The following is a 17,061-nucleotide window of genomic DNA, read 5'->3' on the forward strand; positions in this document are numbered from 1 at the left end:
ATCTACTAGGAAACTGAGACTGCACCTCAGTGGTAGGGCTCAGGGTTGCTTCTAGGATGGACCCCTGGGCAGCACACCTTGAATGTGGCTTTGCATTCATAATCTGTCGTTTTTTATCCAACCATCTCCACGACCTGTGTGTTTTGATGATCCTGTGTTGTATGCTAACATAACAGGCTGTTGCTTTGAAGGGAGAGCCACCTAGTATCTGTAGCTTTTGTTGTGAGCCACGTGGGAAGTCCTAGCATCTGTAGCTTTTGAAGCAGACAAGCCATGGGCCAGGCCAAGGTCTTCATCCTTACAGAGTCCTTTGGAGTGGCATGTGTCTCTACTCCTTCTGTGTTTCCTACGTGCACCCCCAAGGCCCCCTGGGAAGAGCAGGTGCCTTCAGGCACCCACAGGTGGCAGGTCTAACAAACCTCCTGGCTGGGGACTTTCAACAGGTTTGTTTTGCCAGCATAATTAAAACAGGCACGGGGCATTCTTCTCATTAATTTCTGAACTGGTCAAGAAACAGAAATTTCCCTGGGATTATTCTAATTTGTACTCAGAGCCAGCTTGGTTGGAAAAATAGGGCGTGGGGTAGAGGGATGGGGGGGTGGGGGGACAGATGAACTTCTAATTTTCCAGGCCGATCAATCGTTAATCCTTCTCCTTAATTACTTTTTCTTTAACTTTGTGATGTGGAATTTAGTGCTCCTGAAAAGAAAAGAACTGAGAGCCGTGAAATAAAGCGGGCTTTATCAATAGGTGATGGGCACGGCAGGCGGCCTCAAAGCACGTCTGAAAGGGCCCCCTTTGCCTGTGGAGAGAGGGTAATTTGATCTCCTTCATTTTCCTTGCTGGCACTTATTTCGGGCAAGAATGGCAAGCTGTATTCAAATGGGGCTTTAAGAAGCATATATCTTAAAACTGTGTTTTGCTGAAAATCATTTCATCTGTGCTTAATAGCACGTGAATCTTCTCACAACCACAGAGGCGTGGAGCCAGAGAAATAGGACCAGATTTCTCAGGCAAAATGAACACTGGGGAATGAGTGGTGAGACTCGGCAGAAAAGATTCACAGTCCCAATCCCCTATGAGAAATACTGATGTTTCCTTTCCCACTAGGCAGAGAAGTAAACATGGGAAGCCCTGAAGATGCTCTCCGCCTTCTGCGACCCCATTTCAGGGGCAGGAGCTTTGGAGAAAACGCTGTTGTAGCCAGACTTGAGTTTGACTCCTGGCCTCTAGTTACCACCTGAGTGGCTGTGTGGCTTTGGGGAAGTGTCTTTGCCTCTCTGTAGAAGAGGGATACTGTTTCCCACGTTGCAGAGGTGGGTGAGGACTGAATGGGATGAGGCGTGTGGGGGTGACAGCAGAAACCCTGGCCTCAGACAGAGAGACTGGGGAAGCCAGTCCTGCCTCTGAAGCTTGCTCCCTCCCTAAGCCTATTTCATTTTAAGTAAAGGAGAGGGGTGCTTCCCATAATAAATATTTTGTGAGGATGAAATAAGTTAATGCACGGAAAGGGCGAAGCATGATACTGGGTGCTCTGAGGCCTCAGTCCATGATAGCTATTCTTATTTTATTAACAACCTAGGTGAAATGTTTGGCACGAAAACGTTACCCTTCCTTCCCCTCTCCTCCCAAACTCAGCACTTACATTCAAACTTGATGTTTCGCAAATTTTCTGGGAGGTCGTGGAGGGCCACTTTTAGCCACTCATCCAGCTGCTTGGCAAATTTTCGGATCACCTGGGTTAAACTACAAAAAGAAAGGACACATGTTAAGTGCCTCAGCTGTTGCCCGGTTCCTCCCCACAGGCCCCTACAGAGTCTGCATTTCCTCTGATCCTGTGTTGGCTGCAACCGTTTGGTGCCACTGAGGTGTGTGGTGAGGCAACCGCAGCGACAGGGTGGGCAGCCCAAGCCCTGTGGAGAGCTGGCGAGTCTGAGAAAGACATGGACAGCATGTGCCCTGGTGCCGATGCTTGTGGACCAAGGAGACGCAGCGTACACAGGTGTGGGGGAAAGCCCCCTGCCAGGCCTGGCGGCATCCAGAACCCTCCCTGTGAGCAAGACACCATCCTTGGTGTTTTTGAAGAGGCTTTTGTGGGAGGGGTAATGACAGGGAGCAGTGGGCCTGAGAGCACTGTTTTGCAGTTGGCCTCTCCTCCTCCTGCGGCCCCGTCTTGTCCAAGCCCTCAAGCCAGGCAGGAACCCTGTCTGCAGCAGATGGTTACACCTGCCCACCCGGCCAGGGCTCAGGCTGAATAAACTGCTGGCCTCTTGGCAGAAACTGGAAGCCATAGAATGTTTTTAAACTGGCAAACAACTCTGACCTGGGCCTGGAAACCACGTCAGATGTGGAAAGTCAAGGACTGCCTGGGGGCAGGAGAAGGGGAGTTAAAAGTGGAGGGTTGAGGGGACCGTTGTCTGCTCTAGATGGGAATGTGGGGTTGAGGACCCCTGCAGCACCACGTTCAGGCTCTCGCCATCAAAGTCATCCTAGGTCCAGTGTCCTCCATGAGGTCCTCCTTGGTCATGCTGGCCACAGGGACCTCTCTCCGTGCCGACCATCCACCCCATCCTTGCCTTCCATCAACACCACCCACCCTGCCCGTGTTCAGACTCCCACTGATTCCCCCCGCAGCTGGGTAGTCCTACTGTGTTTCTCTGCTCACTCACTTTTGCCTTTTCAGGATGTAGTCCAAACTTTTCCATGGGCCTCACACTTCCAATCTCCCATCTACCCCATCTCCCCCCTCTCCACCAGCAGGTGGCATCACCTCCTACATCTGAGGGGGAAAAAAACCCCCAAAGAAGTCCACCTTCCTGATAGAATCAAGGAGCCAGCTGCATCCCTCTCCCTCCTTCCCTCTCAGCACTTTCCATTCCTGGTTGTTCCTTCTCCTGCCTATTCACCTTTTGCGCCCCCACCCCCACCCTGTCGAATGAATGTGCTCAAGGATGTCTCACCTTAAAAAACAAGAAACCTCTTCTTTCCTCAAGCTCCCACCCTCTTTATTCTGTTTCACAGCCATACTTCTTCCAAGAGTTGTTCAGACTCTCTGCCTCCTCTTCTTCATCTCCATTTACTCCTCAGTTCACCCTCATCCTTTGCCTACACAGCTCCCACCCAGGCAGCAGATGCCATCCATGGCCAAAACCCAATGGACGCGTTTTGGTTCTCATCTTGCTTGATGTCTGGCTGCATTCGGTTCTGTTGGCCCTTCTTCCTTTTGCAACATTAGCTCCCTTTGCTTCCCTTGGCATTCCTGACCCCTCCATCTCTGGCTGCTTCTCCTCTGTCACAAAGCTCAGCCCCCTCTGATGTCCCTGACTGTTACATCTTCCAGGTCCAGTCTTGGGTCCCCTCTTATCACAGTGTATTCCTTCCTTGGGTACTTTCTCCACGCCCACAGCCTCAGTCACCATCTACACTCGCTTTCTGATCTCCGTCTGGAGCAGAGGACTTTAACTCCAGACCAACTGCACACAGGACATCTCCATTTCAAAGCCCCCCAGACCCCATCAAACTCAACATGTCCAAATGGAATTCATCATTTCCCCATCGGAACTGGTCCTCCCCCCGCCCCCAATTCAGTGTGAACTCTGCTTTTGGTGAAGTTTTGTTTTAACGTTTTTATTATGAAAAATTTCAAATGTCCAAATACTCATGACTTGGCATCAACAATTAGCAACATTTTGCCAGTTTAATTAATGACAGTTCCTCTTCCTTTTTTAGAGTGTTTTAAACAAATTCAGGATGTTATATCATTTAACTCCTAAAAATGGAGTATGCATTTCTGGCAAGTTTTAAACATGTATTTATGTAGGTACATACATGCACACATAAACACTGAAAACCGCCATGTCATTGTTATACTTTACAGAATGAATAGTAATTCCTTAATATTATCAAATGTCCAATTTGTACTCAAATTCCTCTAGTCCTCTCCAAGACAACTTCTGGTTTGTCTGAATCAGGATCTAAATACGTTCCACACATTGCATAAAAGATACCACATTGCCTGTTCCGTTTTTAAATCTTTTTAAAAAATTCTATTTCTTGCCATTGGTTTATTGGCCACATCATGTTATTTCTTCCCTGGAATGCCCCACAGTCTGATTTGGTTGATTTCTTTCTCATTTATCCTGTGTGCTTTCCATAAACTGGGCCCACGAAGAGGAGAAAAAGAAACAAAAGCTGAAGGAACTAATATAAAACAACTAGCAAGATGGAATATTTTAATCCAACCATATAAATTCATTACATTAAATATAAAGGTCTAGACATAGCAACTAAAAATAGAAATTGTCACACTAAATAAAAAAGCAAGACCTCATTATAGGTTGTCTATATGAAATCTGCTTTAAATATGAAGACACAGAGTGGAAGAATATGTGTAATGCAAATACTAATTTTTTTTTTTTGTCTTTTTGCCTTTTCTTGAGCCGCCAGGTTAGGGGTCCAATCAGGGCTGTAGCCACCGGCCTACACCACAGCCACAGCAACGTCTGCGACCTATGCCACAGCTCATGGCAACGCCAGATCCGCAACCCACTGAGCAAGGCCAGGGATCGAACCCGCAACCTCATGGTTCCCAGTCGGATTCGTTAACCACTGCACCACGATTGGAACTCCGCAAATAATTAAAAAAAAAAAAAAAAAGCTGGAGTAGCTATATTACTATCAAAGTAAACTTCTGGACAAGAAATAGCACCAGTGATAAAGAAAAACATTACCTTATGGAAAGCAGGCAATTCATCAAGAGGTCATAACAATCCCAATGTGTATGTTTTTGAAAATAGAGGCGTTCCCATCATGGCTCACTGGAAGTGAATCTGACTAGTATCCATGAGGACGCAGGTTCAATCCCTGGCCTTGCTCAGTGGGTTAAGGTTCCAGCACTGCCATGAGCTGTGGTGTAGGTCACAGACCCACCTCGGATCTGGCATTGCTCTGGCTGTGGCATAGGCTGGCAGTTACAGGTTTGATTTGACCCCTAGCATGGCAACTTCCATATGCTGTGGATGCAGCCCTAAAATTTTAGCCAAAAAAAAAAAGGAAAATAGAGCTTCAAAATACAAGAAGCAAAAACTGATAGGACTAAAAAAGAAATAGACAAATCCACAATTACAGTTAGAGACTTCTATACTCCTCTCTTGGTAATCAAAGGGACAAATGGAAAGAAAATCAATAAGGGCATAGAAAATGTAAATAATGCTAACAATAAACTTGACCAAATTTTATAGAACATTATTACACCATATGACAGCAGAATATACACTATTTTCAAGTATATGGAACATTCATCAACACAGACCATGTTCTGGGCCATAAAACAACTCTCAAAAAATGTGAAAGAATTGATATAATGAAATATATGTAACATGACTATAAAGAGAATTAAAATAGAAATTAATAACAGAAGATCTAAAAATACTCAAATATTTTAAAATTAAACAACTCACTTATTTTATTTTTTTTTTATTTTGTCTTTTTAGGGCTGCACTCATGACATACGGAGGTTCCCAGGCTAGGGGTCAAATTGGAGGTGTAGCCGCTGACCTATGCCACAGTCACACCAATGCCAGATCTGAGCTGCGTCTGCAACCTACATCACAATTTGCAGCAATGCTGGATGCTTAACCCACTAAGCAAGGTCAGGGATCAAACCTGTGTCTTCATGGATACTAGTCAGATTTGTTTCCACTGAGCCATGATGGGAATTCCAAACAACTCACTTCTAAACAACCCATCAAGCAAAAAGAAAGTCACAAGGGAAAATACTTGAATTGAATTAAAATGAAAACATATCAAAATTTGTGGGATGCAGCTAAGCAGTGATTAGAAAAAAAATTTATAGCATTAAATGCTTTATTAGGAAAGTAGAAAGACTGATAAGCTTCTACTTAAAAAAACTAAAAGAGCATATTAAACTCAAAGCATCAACATAGAAGGAAATCATAAAGATAAAAGCATATGTCAATAATATTGAAAACAGAAAAATAGCAAGAAACTAAAGAAATCAAGAAACTAAACAATGGTTTTGGAGACGATTAATAACGTTGATAAACCTCTTGGTACACTCACCAACAAAAAGAAAAGAAGATGTAAATTATCCACATCAGGAATGGGAAAGGGGACATCACTACATATCCTATAGATATTCAAAGGATAATAAGGAAATACTATGGACAGCTTTAAGCTTATGGATTTAAAAATTTTAGATAAAATTCTATATAAACTCTTAGAGAAAACAGAAGAGAAGGCCTTGCTTTATGAGGCCAGGATTACCCTGGTACCTAAACCAGAAGACATTACAAGAAAATAAAACTAAAAATCAATAACCCTTATTAATGTAGATATAAAAATCCTCAAAAAATATTACCAATTCAGATGTAGCAATTATACATATGTATGAAACCATCATGATCAAGTGAGTTTGCTCTGGGAATGAAAGGCTGGTTCAATATTTGAAAGTCAAACATGTAATCTACCATATTAACAAACTAAAGAAGAAAAACCATATGATACAACCACTATGGAAAACAGTATGGAGGTACCTCAGAAAACTAAATATACCATATGATCCAGCAATCCCACTCTTGAGTGTATATCCAGACAAAACTTTCCTTGAAAAAGATACATGCACCTGTATGTTCATTGCAGCACTATTCACAATAGCCAAGACATGGAAACAACCTAAATGTCCATCGACAGATGAATGGATTAAGAAGATGTGGTATACACACACCACGGAATACTACTCAGCCATAAAAAAACAAAAGAATGCCATTTGCAGCAACATGAATGGACCTAGAGACTCTTAAACTAGGTGAAGTTAGTCAGAAAGAGAAAGAAAAATACCATATGATACCACTAATATATGGAATCTAATATGCAGAACAAGTAAACCTTTCCACAGAAAAGAAACTCATGGACTTGAGAACAGACTTGTGGTTGCCAAGGGGGAAAGAGGCGCAGTGGGATGGATTGAGAATCTGGGGTTAATAGATCTAAAGTATTGCATTTGGAAGGAATAGGCAATGAAATCCTGCTGTATGGCACTGAAACTATATCTTGTCACTTGTGATAGAGCATGATGGAGGATAATGTGAGAAAAAGAATGTATGTATGTATGTGTGACTGGGTCACTTTGCTCTACAGTAGAAAATTGACAGAACATTGTAAACCAACCATAATGGAAAAAATAAAAATCATTTTTTAAAAAAACTATATGATGATCCTTGATACAAAAAAGCCTTTGACAAAATTCAAAATCCTTTCATGATAAAAATTCTCAACAAACTAGAAATGGAAAGGAATTTCTTTTTTTTTTTCTAAAATAAAAACCTATAGCTAGCATCATTTTTTATAATGAGTATTGAATGCTTTCATTTCTTTAAAATCAAGGAAAATGCAAAAATGCCACCCCTACTTAAACTAGGACATCATTTGAGAGGTCCAAGGCAGTGCGATAAGACTGGGAAAGAGAAGGGATTGATTTCCCAAATATACAAATAGTTCATACAATTCAATGTCATAAAAACAAACAACTAAATTAAAAAAAGAAAATGGGCAGAAGACCTAAATAGATATTTCTCCAAAGCAGACATACAGATGGCCAACAGGCACATGAGAAGATGCTCAACATTGCTAATTATTAGAGAAATACAAATCAAAACTACAATGACAGACCACCTCATACCAGTCAGAATGGCCATTATCAAAATTCTACAAATAATGCTGGAGAGGGTGTGGGGAAAAGGGAATCTCCTACACTGCTGGCGGGAATGTAAATTGGTACAGCCACTATGGAAAACAGTATGGAGGTTCCTTAAAAAAATAAAAAATAGGAGTTCCCATCATGGTGCAGCAGAAACAAATCCGACTAGGAACCATGAGGTTGTGGGTTCGATTCCTGGTCTCACTCAATGGGTTATGGTCCGGTGTTGCCCTGAGCTGTGGTGTAGGTTGCAGATGTGGCTTGGATCTGATGTTGCTGAGGCTGTAGTGTGGGCCAGCAGCTGTAGCTCTGATTGGAACCCAAGCCTGGGAACCTCTATATGCCATGGGTGTGGCCCTAAAAAGCAAAAAATAAAATAAAATAAAAATAAAAAATAGAATTACCATGTGATCCAGTAATCCCACTCCCACTTCTGGGCACATATCCAGAAAAAACTAAAACTAATTCAAAAAGATACATGCATCCCAACATTCATAGCAACACTATTTACAACAGCCAAGACATGAAAGCAACCTAAAGGTCCATTGACAGATTGACGCATGAATGGATAAAGAAGATATGAATATGTATAGACACATATATACATATAATGGAATATTAGCCATTACAAAATGAAATAATGCCCTGCAGCAATATGGATAGACCTAGAGATTGTCATACTAAGTGAAGACAGTCAGACAGAGAAAGATGAACATCATATGATGTAACATACTGGAAATCTAAAAAAATGATAGAAATGAATTTATTTGCAAAACAAAAATAGACTCTCCAACATAGAAAATAAACTTATGGTTACCAAAGGGGAAAGGTGAGGGGAGGGATAAATTAGGAATCTGGGATTAAAATATACACACTGCTATAAAGTAGATAAACAACAAGGACCTACTGTGTAGCACAGGGAACTCTATTCAACATCTGGTAATAACTTGTAATGGAAAAGAATCTGAAAAAGAATATATGCAATATACAGGCACATATATATTCATATATATATAACTGAATCACTTTGCTGTATATTTGAAACATTGTAAACCAACTATACTTTGATAGAAAATAACTCTGAAAACTCAGTAATAAGAAAACAAATACCCAACAAGAAAGTAGGCCAAATATTTGAACATATCCTTCATCAAAAAATATACATGGATGACAAGTCCCTGAAAAGATGTTCAACATCATCAGTCATTTGAAAAATGAAAATTAAAACTGTAGTGAAATATCACTATGCAATTTTTAGATTGGCTAAAACAGAATCTTGACAATACCATGTGCTGCTAAGGATACAGAGCAATAGGCATTTCCAACATTATTTGTAGGGACACATGTTGGAAAACCATTTGGCAGGTTCTAAATATATATATTCATTATATATCTCAGCAATCCTACTTCTGAGTGTTAATGCAAGGGAAATGAAAACTTAACACAAAGACTTTTGTACAAATGCTGATACTAGGTATATTCACTATAGCCCAAATGTGGAAGCAATTTAAATGCTCTTTAACTGGTGAATGGATAAACTAACTGTGGTATATCCATACTCATTCTGCCCTTAAAAAGAACAAATTATGGATTCATACAACAACATGGATTATGCTAAGTGAAATAAGTCAAACTCAAAAGGTTACTTATCATATGATTCCACTTATATAAGATTTTTGGGCGTTCTCATCATGGCTCAGTGGAAACAAATCTGACTAGTATCCATGAGGACACAGATTCGATCCCTGGCCTCGCTCAGTGGGTTAAGGATCTGGAGTTGCTGTGGCTGTGGTGAAGACCGGCGGCTACGGCTCTGATCTGACCCCTAGCCTGGGCACCTCCATATACCGTGGGCGTGGCCCTGAAAAAAAAAAAAAAGATTTTGGAAAAGGTGAATGTCTAAGCTGAGAAAATAAATGAGTAATTTCCAGGGGCTGCCAGCAAGGAGAGGCACTGACAAAATAGGAGAGTTTTTTAAGTGATGAAACTATTCTGTATTTTGTTTGTACATAGTAAAAATGATGAATATTGGTGAATATAAAGTACACTTCAATAAACTTGAAGTTAAAAATAAAATTAAATAGGAGTTCCCATCGTGGCATAGTAGTTAACAAATCCGACTGGGAGTCACGAGGTTGCAGGTTCGATTCCTGGCCTTGCTCAGTGGATTAAGGATCCAGCATTGCCGTGAGCTGTGGTGTAGGTTGCAGACGCGGCTTGGATCCTGCGTTGCTGTGGCTCTGGCGTAGGGCGGCGGCAACAGCTCCGATTCAACCCCTAGCCTGGGAACCTCCATATGCCGCGGGAGCGGCCCAAGAAACGGCAAAAAGACCAAAAAAAAAAAATTAAATAAAAAGCTATAAAATATAAAAGTAATATGAAATAAATTGATAAAACTAATAACAAAAGTATCTGTTGTAGACTTGCAGACATAGAGAACAAACTCATTGCCAAAGGGGGTGAGGGGCTTAAGGGGAAGATGGCGTGGGAAATTGGGGTTAGCAGATGTATGCTATAATACATGGAGGGGCTAATCAACAAGATCCCACTGTATAGCACAGAGAACAATATTCAGCGTCCTATGATAAGCCATAATGGAAAAGAATATTTTAAAAAGAGAGAAAGAGAGAGTGTGTGTGTGTGTGTGTGTGTGTGTGTATGTGTGTGTGTGTATAAACTGAATCACTTTGCTGTACAGCAGAATTAACACAACATTTTAAATCAACTATACTTCAATAAAAATTATCTTTTGCATCAATAAATATATATGGGCTGGACTTATCTAGGAAGAGAAAAATATCAGATTGGATTATAAAACAAATTCTAATGATTCTTTACACAAGTGAGTTATAAAGGTTAAAAATAAAAGGATGGGCAAATGTATTCCATCAGATGAAAAAAGAAAATAGAGGTCATGATCTTAATATCAGACAAGTTAAATTCTGGGCCAAAAAAATTTAATGAGACTTTATAATGCTAAGGGTGCAATTTACAATTGTGATTCATAAGGAAGACATGACAACTCAAACTGAAGACAAAGGAATATCAAAGCACTAAATAATATAGCATCACATTCAAAAGCAAAATTATAGGAGATACAAAGTGACATAGGTTGGTACGCATTAGTAATAAGTCTTTAACTTACTAACCTTCCTCAGTCCGTAACAGTCTGAATGGACAAACATTAAGACAATATAAGAAATAAATAATAATAAAGTTGGTTCAAATACATAAAGGCCTTGAAGACACAGTGTTTCTTCAAGTGTCACAAAATTGACCATATATTAGACAAGAAAATATAAATAAAGTCTCAAAGGAAGAAAACAGTCTCTAATCACAAGCAATAAAGTTAAAATGAATAACATAGCCAAAAAATAACAGCTCCTAACAACTGGATACTTTTAAACGCTCTATTTAAATTCTTAGGACAAAAATTCTTAAATTCCTAGCAAAATATCTAGAAAATAACAATTATTAAAACTTACATATCAAAACCTATGAGATATAACTAAAATAGTGCTCAAAGAAAAATCCAAACCTGAAATACCTACATTACTCATCAAAAGTACAAGCAAGTAAATAAATCAAACATCTATTTTTTGGTCAGCTCTTTTAGGTCACTGATATAACCCAAGTTCTGAGAATTGAGCCAGACACATGGAGGCATTCAATAAATATTTGTTGAATAATAAGTAACAGAGTCAACTTAAGAAAGGAAAATGAATGAGTTTTTAAAAAATAAAGCATAAATTAATACATTAAAAAAATAATAGTACCAATAAACATATCCAAGAGCTTGTTCCTGGAGAAAAATAAAATAGATCAGGTAATCTAATCACAAAGAAATGGCAGAAAGTACAACTACACAAACAAAAATGTCGTAAAGCAGAAATAACCATAGACACACAATCCCTAAAGATCTGAAAGAAACTGATAATTTTCTATGAAAATATAATTTACCAAAATTTACCTCAGAGAAGACAGAAAATTCTAAACTAACAAATTACTATAGGAAAGACAGAGTTCCCGTCGTGGCGCAGTGGTTAACGAATCCGACTAGGAACCATGAGGTTGCGGGTTCGGTCCCTGCCCTTGCTCAGTGGGTTAACGATCCGGCGTTGCCGTGAGCTGTGGTGTAGGTTGCAGATGCGGCTCGGATCCCGCGTTGCTGTGGCTCTGGCGTAGGCCGGTGGCTACAGCTCCGATTCAACCCCTAGGCTGGGAACCTCCATATGCCGCGGGAGCGGCCCAAGAAATAGCAACAACAACAACAACAAAAAGACCAAACAAACAAACAAACAAAAAAAACCAAATTACTATAGGAAAGAAAGAAAAAATTTTCAATGATTTACTCCCACAAAACACTAGGCCCAGATGCCTTCAAAGAGGAATTAGTTCTATGTAATCTTCCAGAGCAAGTAATCTCAATGCTATCTAAACTGTTTCAGACCTTAGGAAAAAAAACTAGGGCGGAGAGGGGACCTTCCAGATTCCTTTTACGAAGCAAGAATAACATTGCTACCAGCAACTGACAGAGATGAAACAGCAAAGGAAAACTGAAGACCCATCTCATGTATGACTTTTGACGCAGGAATCCTAAACAAAACATTAGCAAATAAAATCCTGTAACACATGAAAGAAAATGATATACTTTAGGTAAGTGGGATATATTCTAGGAATGCAAGAATGGTTCAATATTAGAATATAGATAATATGATCATTTCTATAGATGATGAAAAGCACTGGACAATATTCAACAGCTAGTCTTCATCAAATTTGATGGATTAAGAAACTATAGAATTCCCTAACGTGATAGAGTATCTCAGTCTTGACCCAAAGCCAGCATCATGTTTTATGGAGAAACACTAGATGCATTCTCATTAAAGCCAAGAGCCTTTAACATGTCCTTGAGAAATAAGCCAACATAATTAGGTAAGAGAAATAAATGAAAGGTATAAAATTTAGAAAACCATTTTTAGATAATATAATTCTAAACCTGGAAAATTTAAAGAGAATCCCAAAAAGGGACTATAACAAGGTAAATTTATCATGGTCAAGTCCAAATACAACACACAGATATCAATAGTTTTCATACATATAAATAACCATCAGTCAAGAGATGTGGAGGAAAAGATTGCATTTATAGTAGCAACAACAACAAAAATAAGTATCTAAGAATAAACAATTTGAGGAATTAGAGGATTTACATGAAAATATTTATAACACTCTTAAAGGCCACAAAATTTAAGATCAGAATAAATGGCAAGGCAAACAGTGTTCTTTGCTAGGAATTATCAAAATCATAAAGATATAATTCTCCCTAAATTAATCTATAAGGATAATATAATGCCATTAAAAATACACACACATCTATAAATACAATATGTGTGTGTGTATGTGTGTGTGTATATACAATGAAATAGACAAACTAATGCTAAGATAGTTCATATGGAAAAATAAGTGACAATAACAGGAAAATTCTACAAAAAGAAGTAAGTATGAGGAGCTAGCCTATCAAATATTAAAATATGTTTAAAAGTGCAGAACTTAAGACAGTGTGACCCTGGAACATGAATTTATAGAAATATCAATGATGCAAGCTAGGACGTCTAGAGTTAGTCCCCAGTACACATAACATTAACCACATGAAAAAGAAGGGCTCTCAAATCAGTGAAGAAAAGATGGAATAAGTAACATATGTGTTAGGATAAAGAGGAGAGCTGCTGGGGGGGGGGGTGACAAAAGCCATACTTTACATCTTACACCAGAATGAATTTCAAATTGAATATAATTCAAAAATATAAAATTAAACCATAAAATTTGTGGGATATTATTTTGTAATTGGACCAGGGAGGACTTCCAAGGCAATCAGACAAAATTCAGAAGCCATTAAAAGCAAGGACTGATAAATTCAACTACACAAGCATATTTTCTGTATGCCAAAGACAAAAGAACAAAGTGAGAAAAATATTTACAACTCTTATTACGGACAAGTGGTTAATATCCCTAAAAAAATAAAGCTCTTAAAAAATCAATGAGAAAAATATCAACTGCCCAATAGAAAAACAGTCAAAGGATCAGAAGAGAAAGTTCACAGGAAAGAAAATAGAAATCACTCTTAAAGATATGAAGAGATATTCTACTCCACCTATAAGATAGATGCAAATTAAAATTGCACTGAGAAAAGTTTAAGTCCCATATCCTTTGAACCAGAAATTCAGCCCTTTAGGAAATTCTCCTGTACATATACTCTATGTAGTAGGACGAAGGCTTGTCCCCTCAAAAAATATGTTCACTTGGAACGTGTAAGGTTAACTTTATTTGAATTAAGGGCCTTTGCAGATGTGACCACATTAAGGATCTTGAGATGAGATCTTGGATTAACTGAGTGGCCCTTAAACCCAGTGACAAGTGTTCTTACAGAGACAGCGAGACCTAGTGGGCGTCAATGTGAAGACGAGGCAGGGACTGTGGGGATGCATCTACAAGCCAAGACACATCAAGGCTTGATGGCAACCATCAGAAGCTGGGAGAGAGGCACAGCACAGATCTGCCCTCAAAGGCTCTGCAAGGAACTGATCCTGACCACACTTTTTTTTTTTTGTATTTTTTTTTAATTTATTTTCCCACTGTACAGCAAGGGGGTCAGGTTATCCTTACATGTATACATTACAATTACATTTTTCCCCCAGCCTTTCTTCTGCTGCAACATGAGTATCTAGACAAAGTTCTCAATGCTATTCAGCAGGATCTCCTTGTAAATCTATTCTGACCACACTTTGATTTCACACGTCTGGCCTCCACAACTGTGAAGGAATAAAATTTCTGATTTTTTTCAGTCCCCCAGATTGGGCTACTTCGTTAACACACTGTGCCCTGTGAAGGAATGTCATTAAAATGTCATTCATCACAGCACTATAATCGGACCAGACTGGAAACATTAAGACAACAGACTAAACTCAGCACAGCAGAACAATATGCAGGTGTTAAAAAGGAAAAAAAAAGAGAGAGAGAGAGCTTTATAAATTGATGTAGAACATTCTCTTTAACAGTCCCAACAGGAAACAAATGCCACTCAAAACAGCAGAGTCTATTTATAAGAGACAAGGCATACACACTAGACAGGCATAAGAGAACCCATAGGGTGACTGCAGCAATGGGGTGAGGGCCAGCAGGCTCTCGCCCACCTTATGTCTGCCTAAAGGACAACCTGCAAGGAGAGAGGCTGCCCGGAAGGCAGCAGAGCCCCATGGAGGGACGTGACCTGAGGGAGGCGACCTCGCAGGGAGGGAGGCAGAAAGGCAGTCTCCGGACGCCACGGTCCTCCTTCCCTCAGATCTCCCTTCTCAACTCTTTAACCGCCATTGGCTGATCTGAACCGGAAGCCAGAGGAAAAGGGAGCTGCCCACTCCCCCCCCACACACACACACCCTCAAGCCCCATGCGGGGAAGAAAACCTCTGGGAACACAGTGGGATGAGCATCTGGAGGGCACACAGGCTGTCCAACATAATCCCCAAGACATGTATTTGACACACTGTACAGAATGGTAGATATAGTGTGTTACCATTTCCGAAAGAAAAAGTATAGGAGTTCTCGCTGCAGTGCAGCAAGTTAAGGACCCAGCATTGCTGCAGCTGTTGGCTTATGCAGCAGCTGTGGCTCAGATTCGATCCCTGGCCTGGGGAATTTCCATATGCCAAAAATGTGGCCAAAAAGTAAAAAAAAAAAAGAAAAGAAAAAATTACAAAACATTTTTTAAAGATATGATAAGCACTGGTTTCATACGCATAGCAGATCTGGAGGGGCCCCCCTCCCCAAGAAAAAATATTCTATTTTGTGCTCTGGGGAGGGGACCTAGGTGTCTGGGGAGGAAGAGTAGGAAGGGGACTTTTGCTAGGCATTATATTTACTTTATGAATTTTCAACTATACAAGTAGTTCCAAATATTAACATTTGTATTTACCTTCAAATAAAATTCACTTTTTTAAAATCCAGTATCAATGGTCTTTACAAGGGAGGTCCCCAGACACTGCATGGTTATAGTCAACAAAAGAGAAGCAGGAACAACACCTGCTGAGGACCAGCCAGGAGGGGATGTGAGAAGAAAGGTGCTCACCTGTCAGGTAACGCCTGCAGCACAGTGGGCATGAGCACTCCGGAGATAGCTTTGTAGAGGATGGAGTCACACACGCCAACGATGTTCACCACCGTGGAGGAGCCCAGCACGGGCAGCATGTGGGGCGGCATTCCTTGCCAAAAGTGCAGAAGGAAACTTTGAACCTGTACCGACCCACAGAGAGGGAAGAACCATGAGGTTATAAAGGGTATTCCCAACAGAGTCTTGAGGCTCGGCCAGAGGCTGCCCCAGCCCGGAAGGTCCTCCTGCCCCAAGTCCTCCCCCTGCCCACCTGTGCGGCATGCCGCCTGGAGAAGCACTTGGCCTGGCAGCCTGGGGCCTCTCTGCCCCCGGGAGAAAGCAATAACATGGTATCCCATCAGCCCGTTCAGGCTGACGGAGGTCTGGGTAAAAAGTGCAAGAAAGGGAAGCAGGCATACTGCTTCTAGCTCAGAGCACTAGTACTATTCTTTGGGCCTGTGGGTGCCTCGGGAGCCCCAGGGTGTTCTGGAAAGGAAGCCAAGAAGGCAACCACGTGTGAGTCTCTGGTAAGAGGAATATGTCTAGGAGGGGAGAAGGTAGGTGCCACAAATACAAGTCTCCCGATTCAATCTTAATGCGCCCCAGACTGGATAAAGTGCAACAGCCTCTTTGTATCCAAATTCCAGCATTTTCTCAAAGAGCCCTTGGTCCAGCCTGGGCTGGCTGGTGTCATTATGGAATGCCAGGTGGTGCTATCCGGATAGTAAGCTAGGAGAGCACGCCAACCCCAGCTGCTAGCACAGAACAGAAATCTAGCAGGCACTCAAAGTGCAGTTATCATTATTAATACAAGGATAGCAGCCCCCTACACCCATATCTTCCAGTGTCCGAGGTGGAGGTGGCTGGGGGAGCAGGGTGGGCGGTGCAGGGGTGGCATAAGATAAGGGACAGTAAGGGACAGAGCAGAAGACGTTCTCTGGTGTGTATAACGACCTTAAAAATATCTAGACTTCAGCTAACATTGAGGAGTAGCTCATCTTAAAGTTACGGAACAAATAACTGCATTATTGTGAATTCTTATAAGCTTGACTTGGTTCCTGGACTATGTATCTTTCTTTCCACAGATGGGCACTCTTGAACCCCCGTGTATAGCATTGCCCACATCCCTGGTTTCCCCAAATCAATCCTGATCCAGCACAGGAGGTAATTTAGTACCCAGTCTGACACCGTGGAAGTGGTGTTAT

The 17,061-nt window shown here is 40.7% G+C and overlaps 1 protein-coding gene across 3 annotated transcripts in view; it reads right to left on the minus strand.

Annotated features, from left to right (window-relative positions):
- RFX4 (regulatory factor X4) overlaps positions 1 to 17,061 on the minus strand; it is a 170,251-nt gene that overhangs the window by 43,329 nt on the left and 109,861 nt on the right. For all 3 annotated transcript variants that reach the window (XM_047786475.1, XM_047786474.1, XM_047786476.1), the window contains 2 exons: positions 15,836 to 15,999; positions 1,646 to 1,746 (listed from right to left, as the gene is read on the minus strand). In XM_047786475.1, coding sequence (XP_047642431.1) covers positions 1,646 to 1,746; positions 15,836 to 15,999 — 265 coding nt within the window. The remainder of the gene's footprint in view (positions 1 to 1,645; positions 1,747 to 15,835; positions 16,000 to 17,061) is intronic.

The sequence above is a fragment of the Phacochoerus africanus genome, chromosome 7 (genome assembly GCF_016906955.1).
Source record: "Phacochoerus africanus isolate WHEZ1 chromosome 7, ROS_Pafr_v1, whole genome shotgun sequence".
Taxonomy (NCBI): Eukaryota; Metazoa; Chordata; class Mammalia; order Artiodactyla; family Suidae; genus Phacochoerus; species Phacochoerus africanus.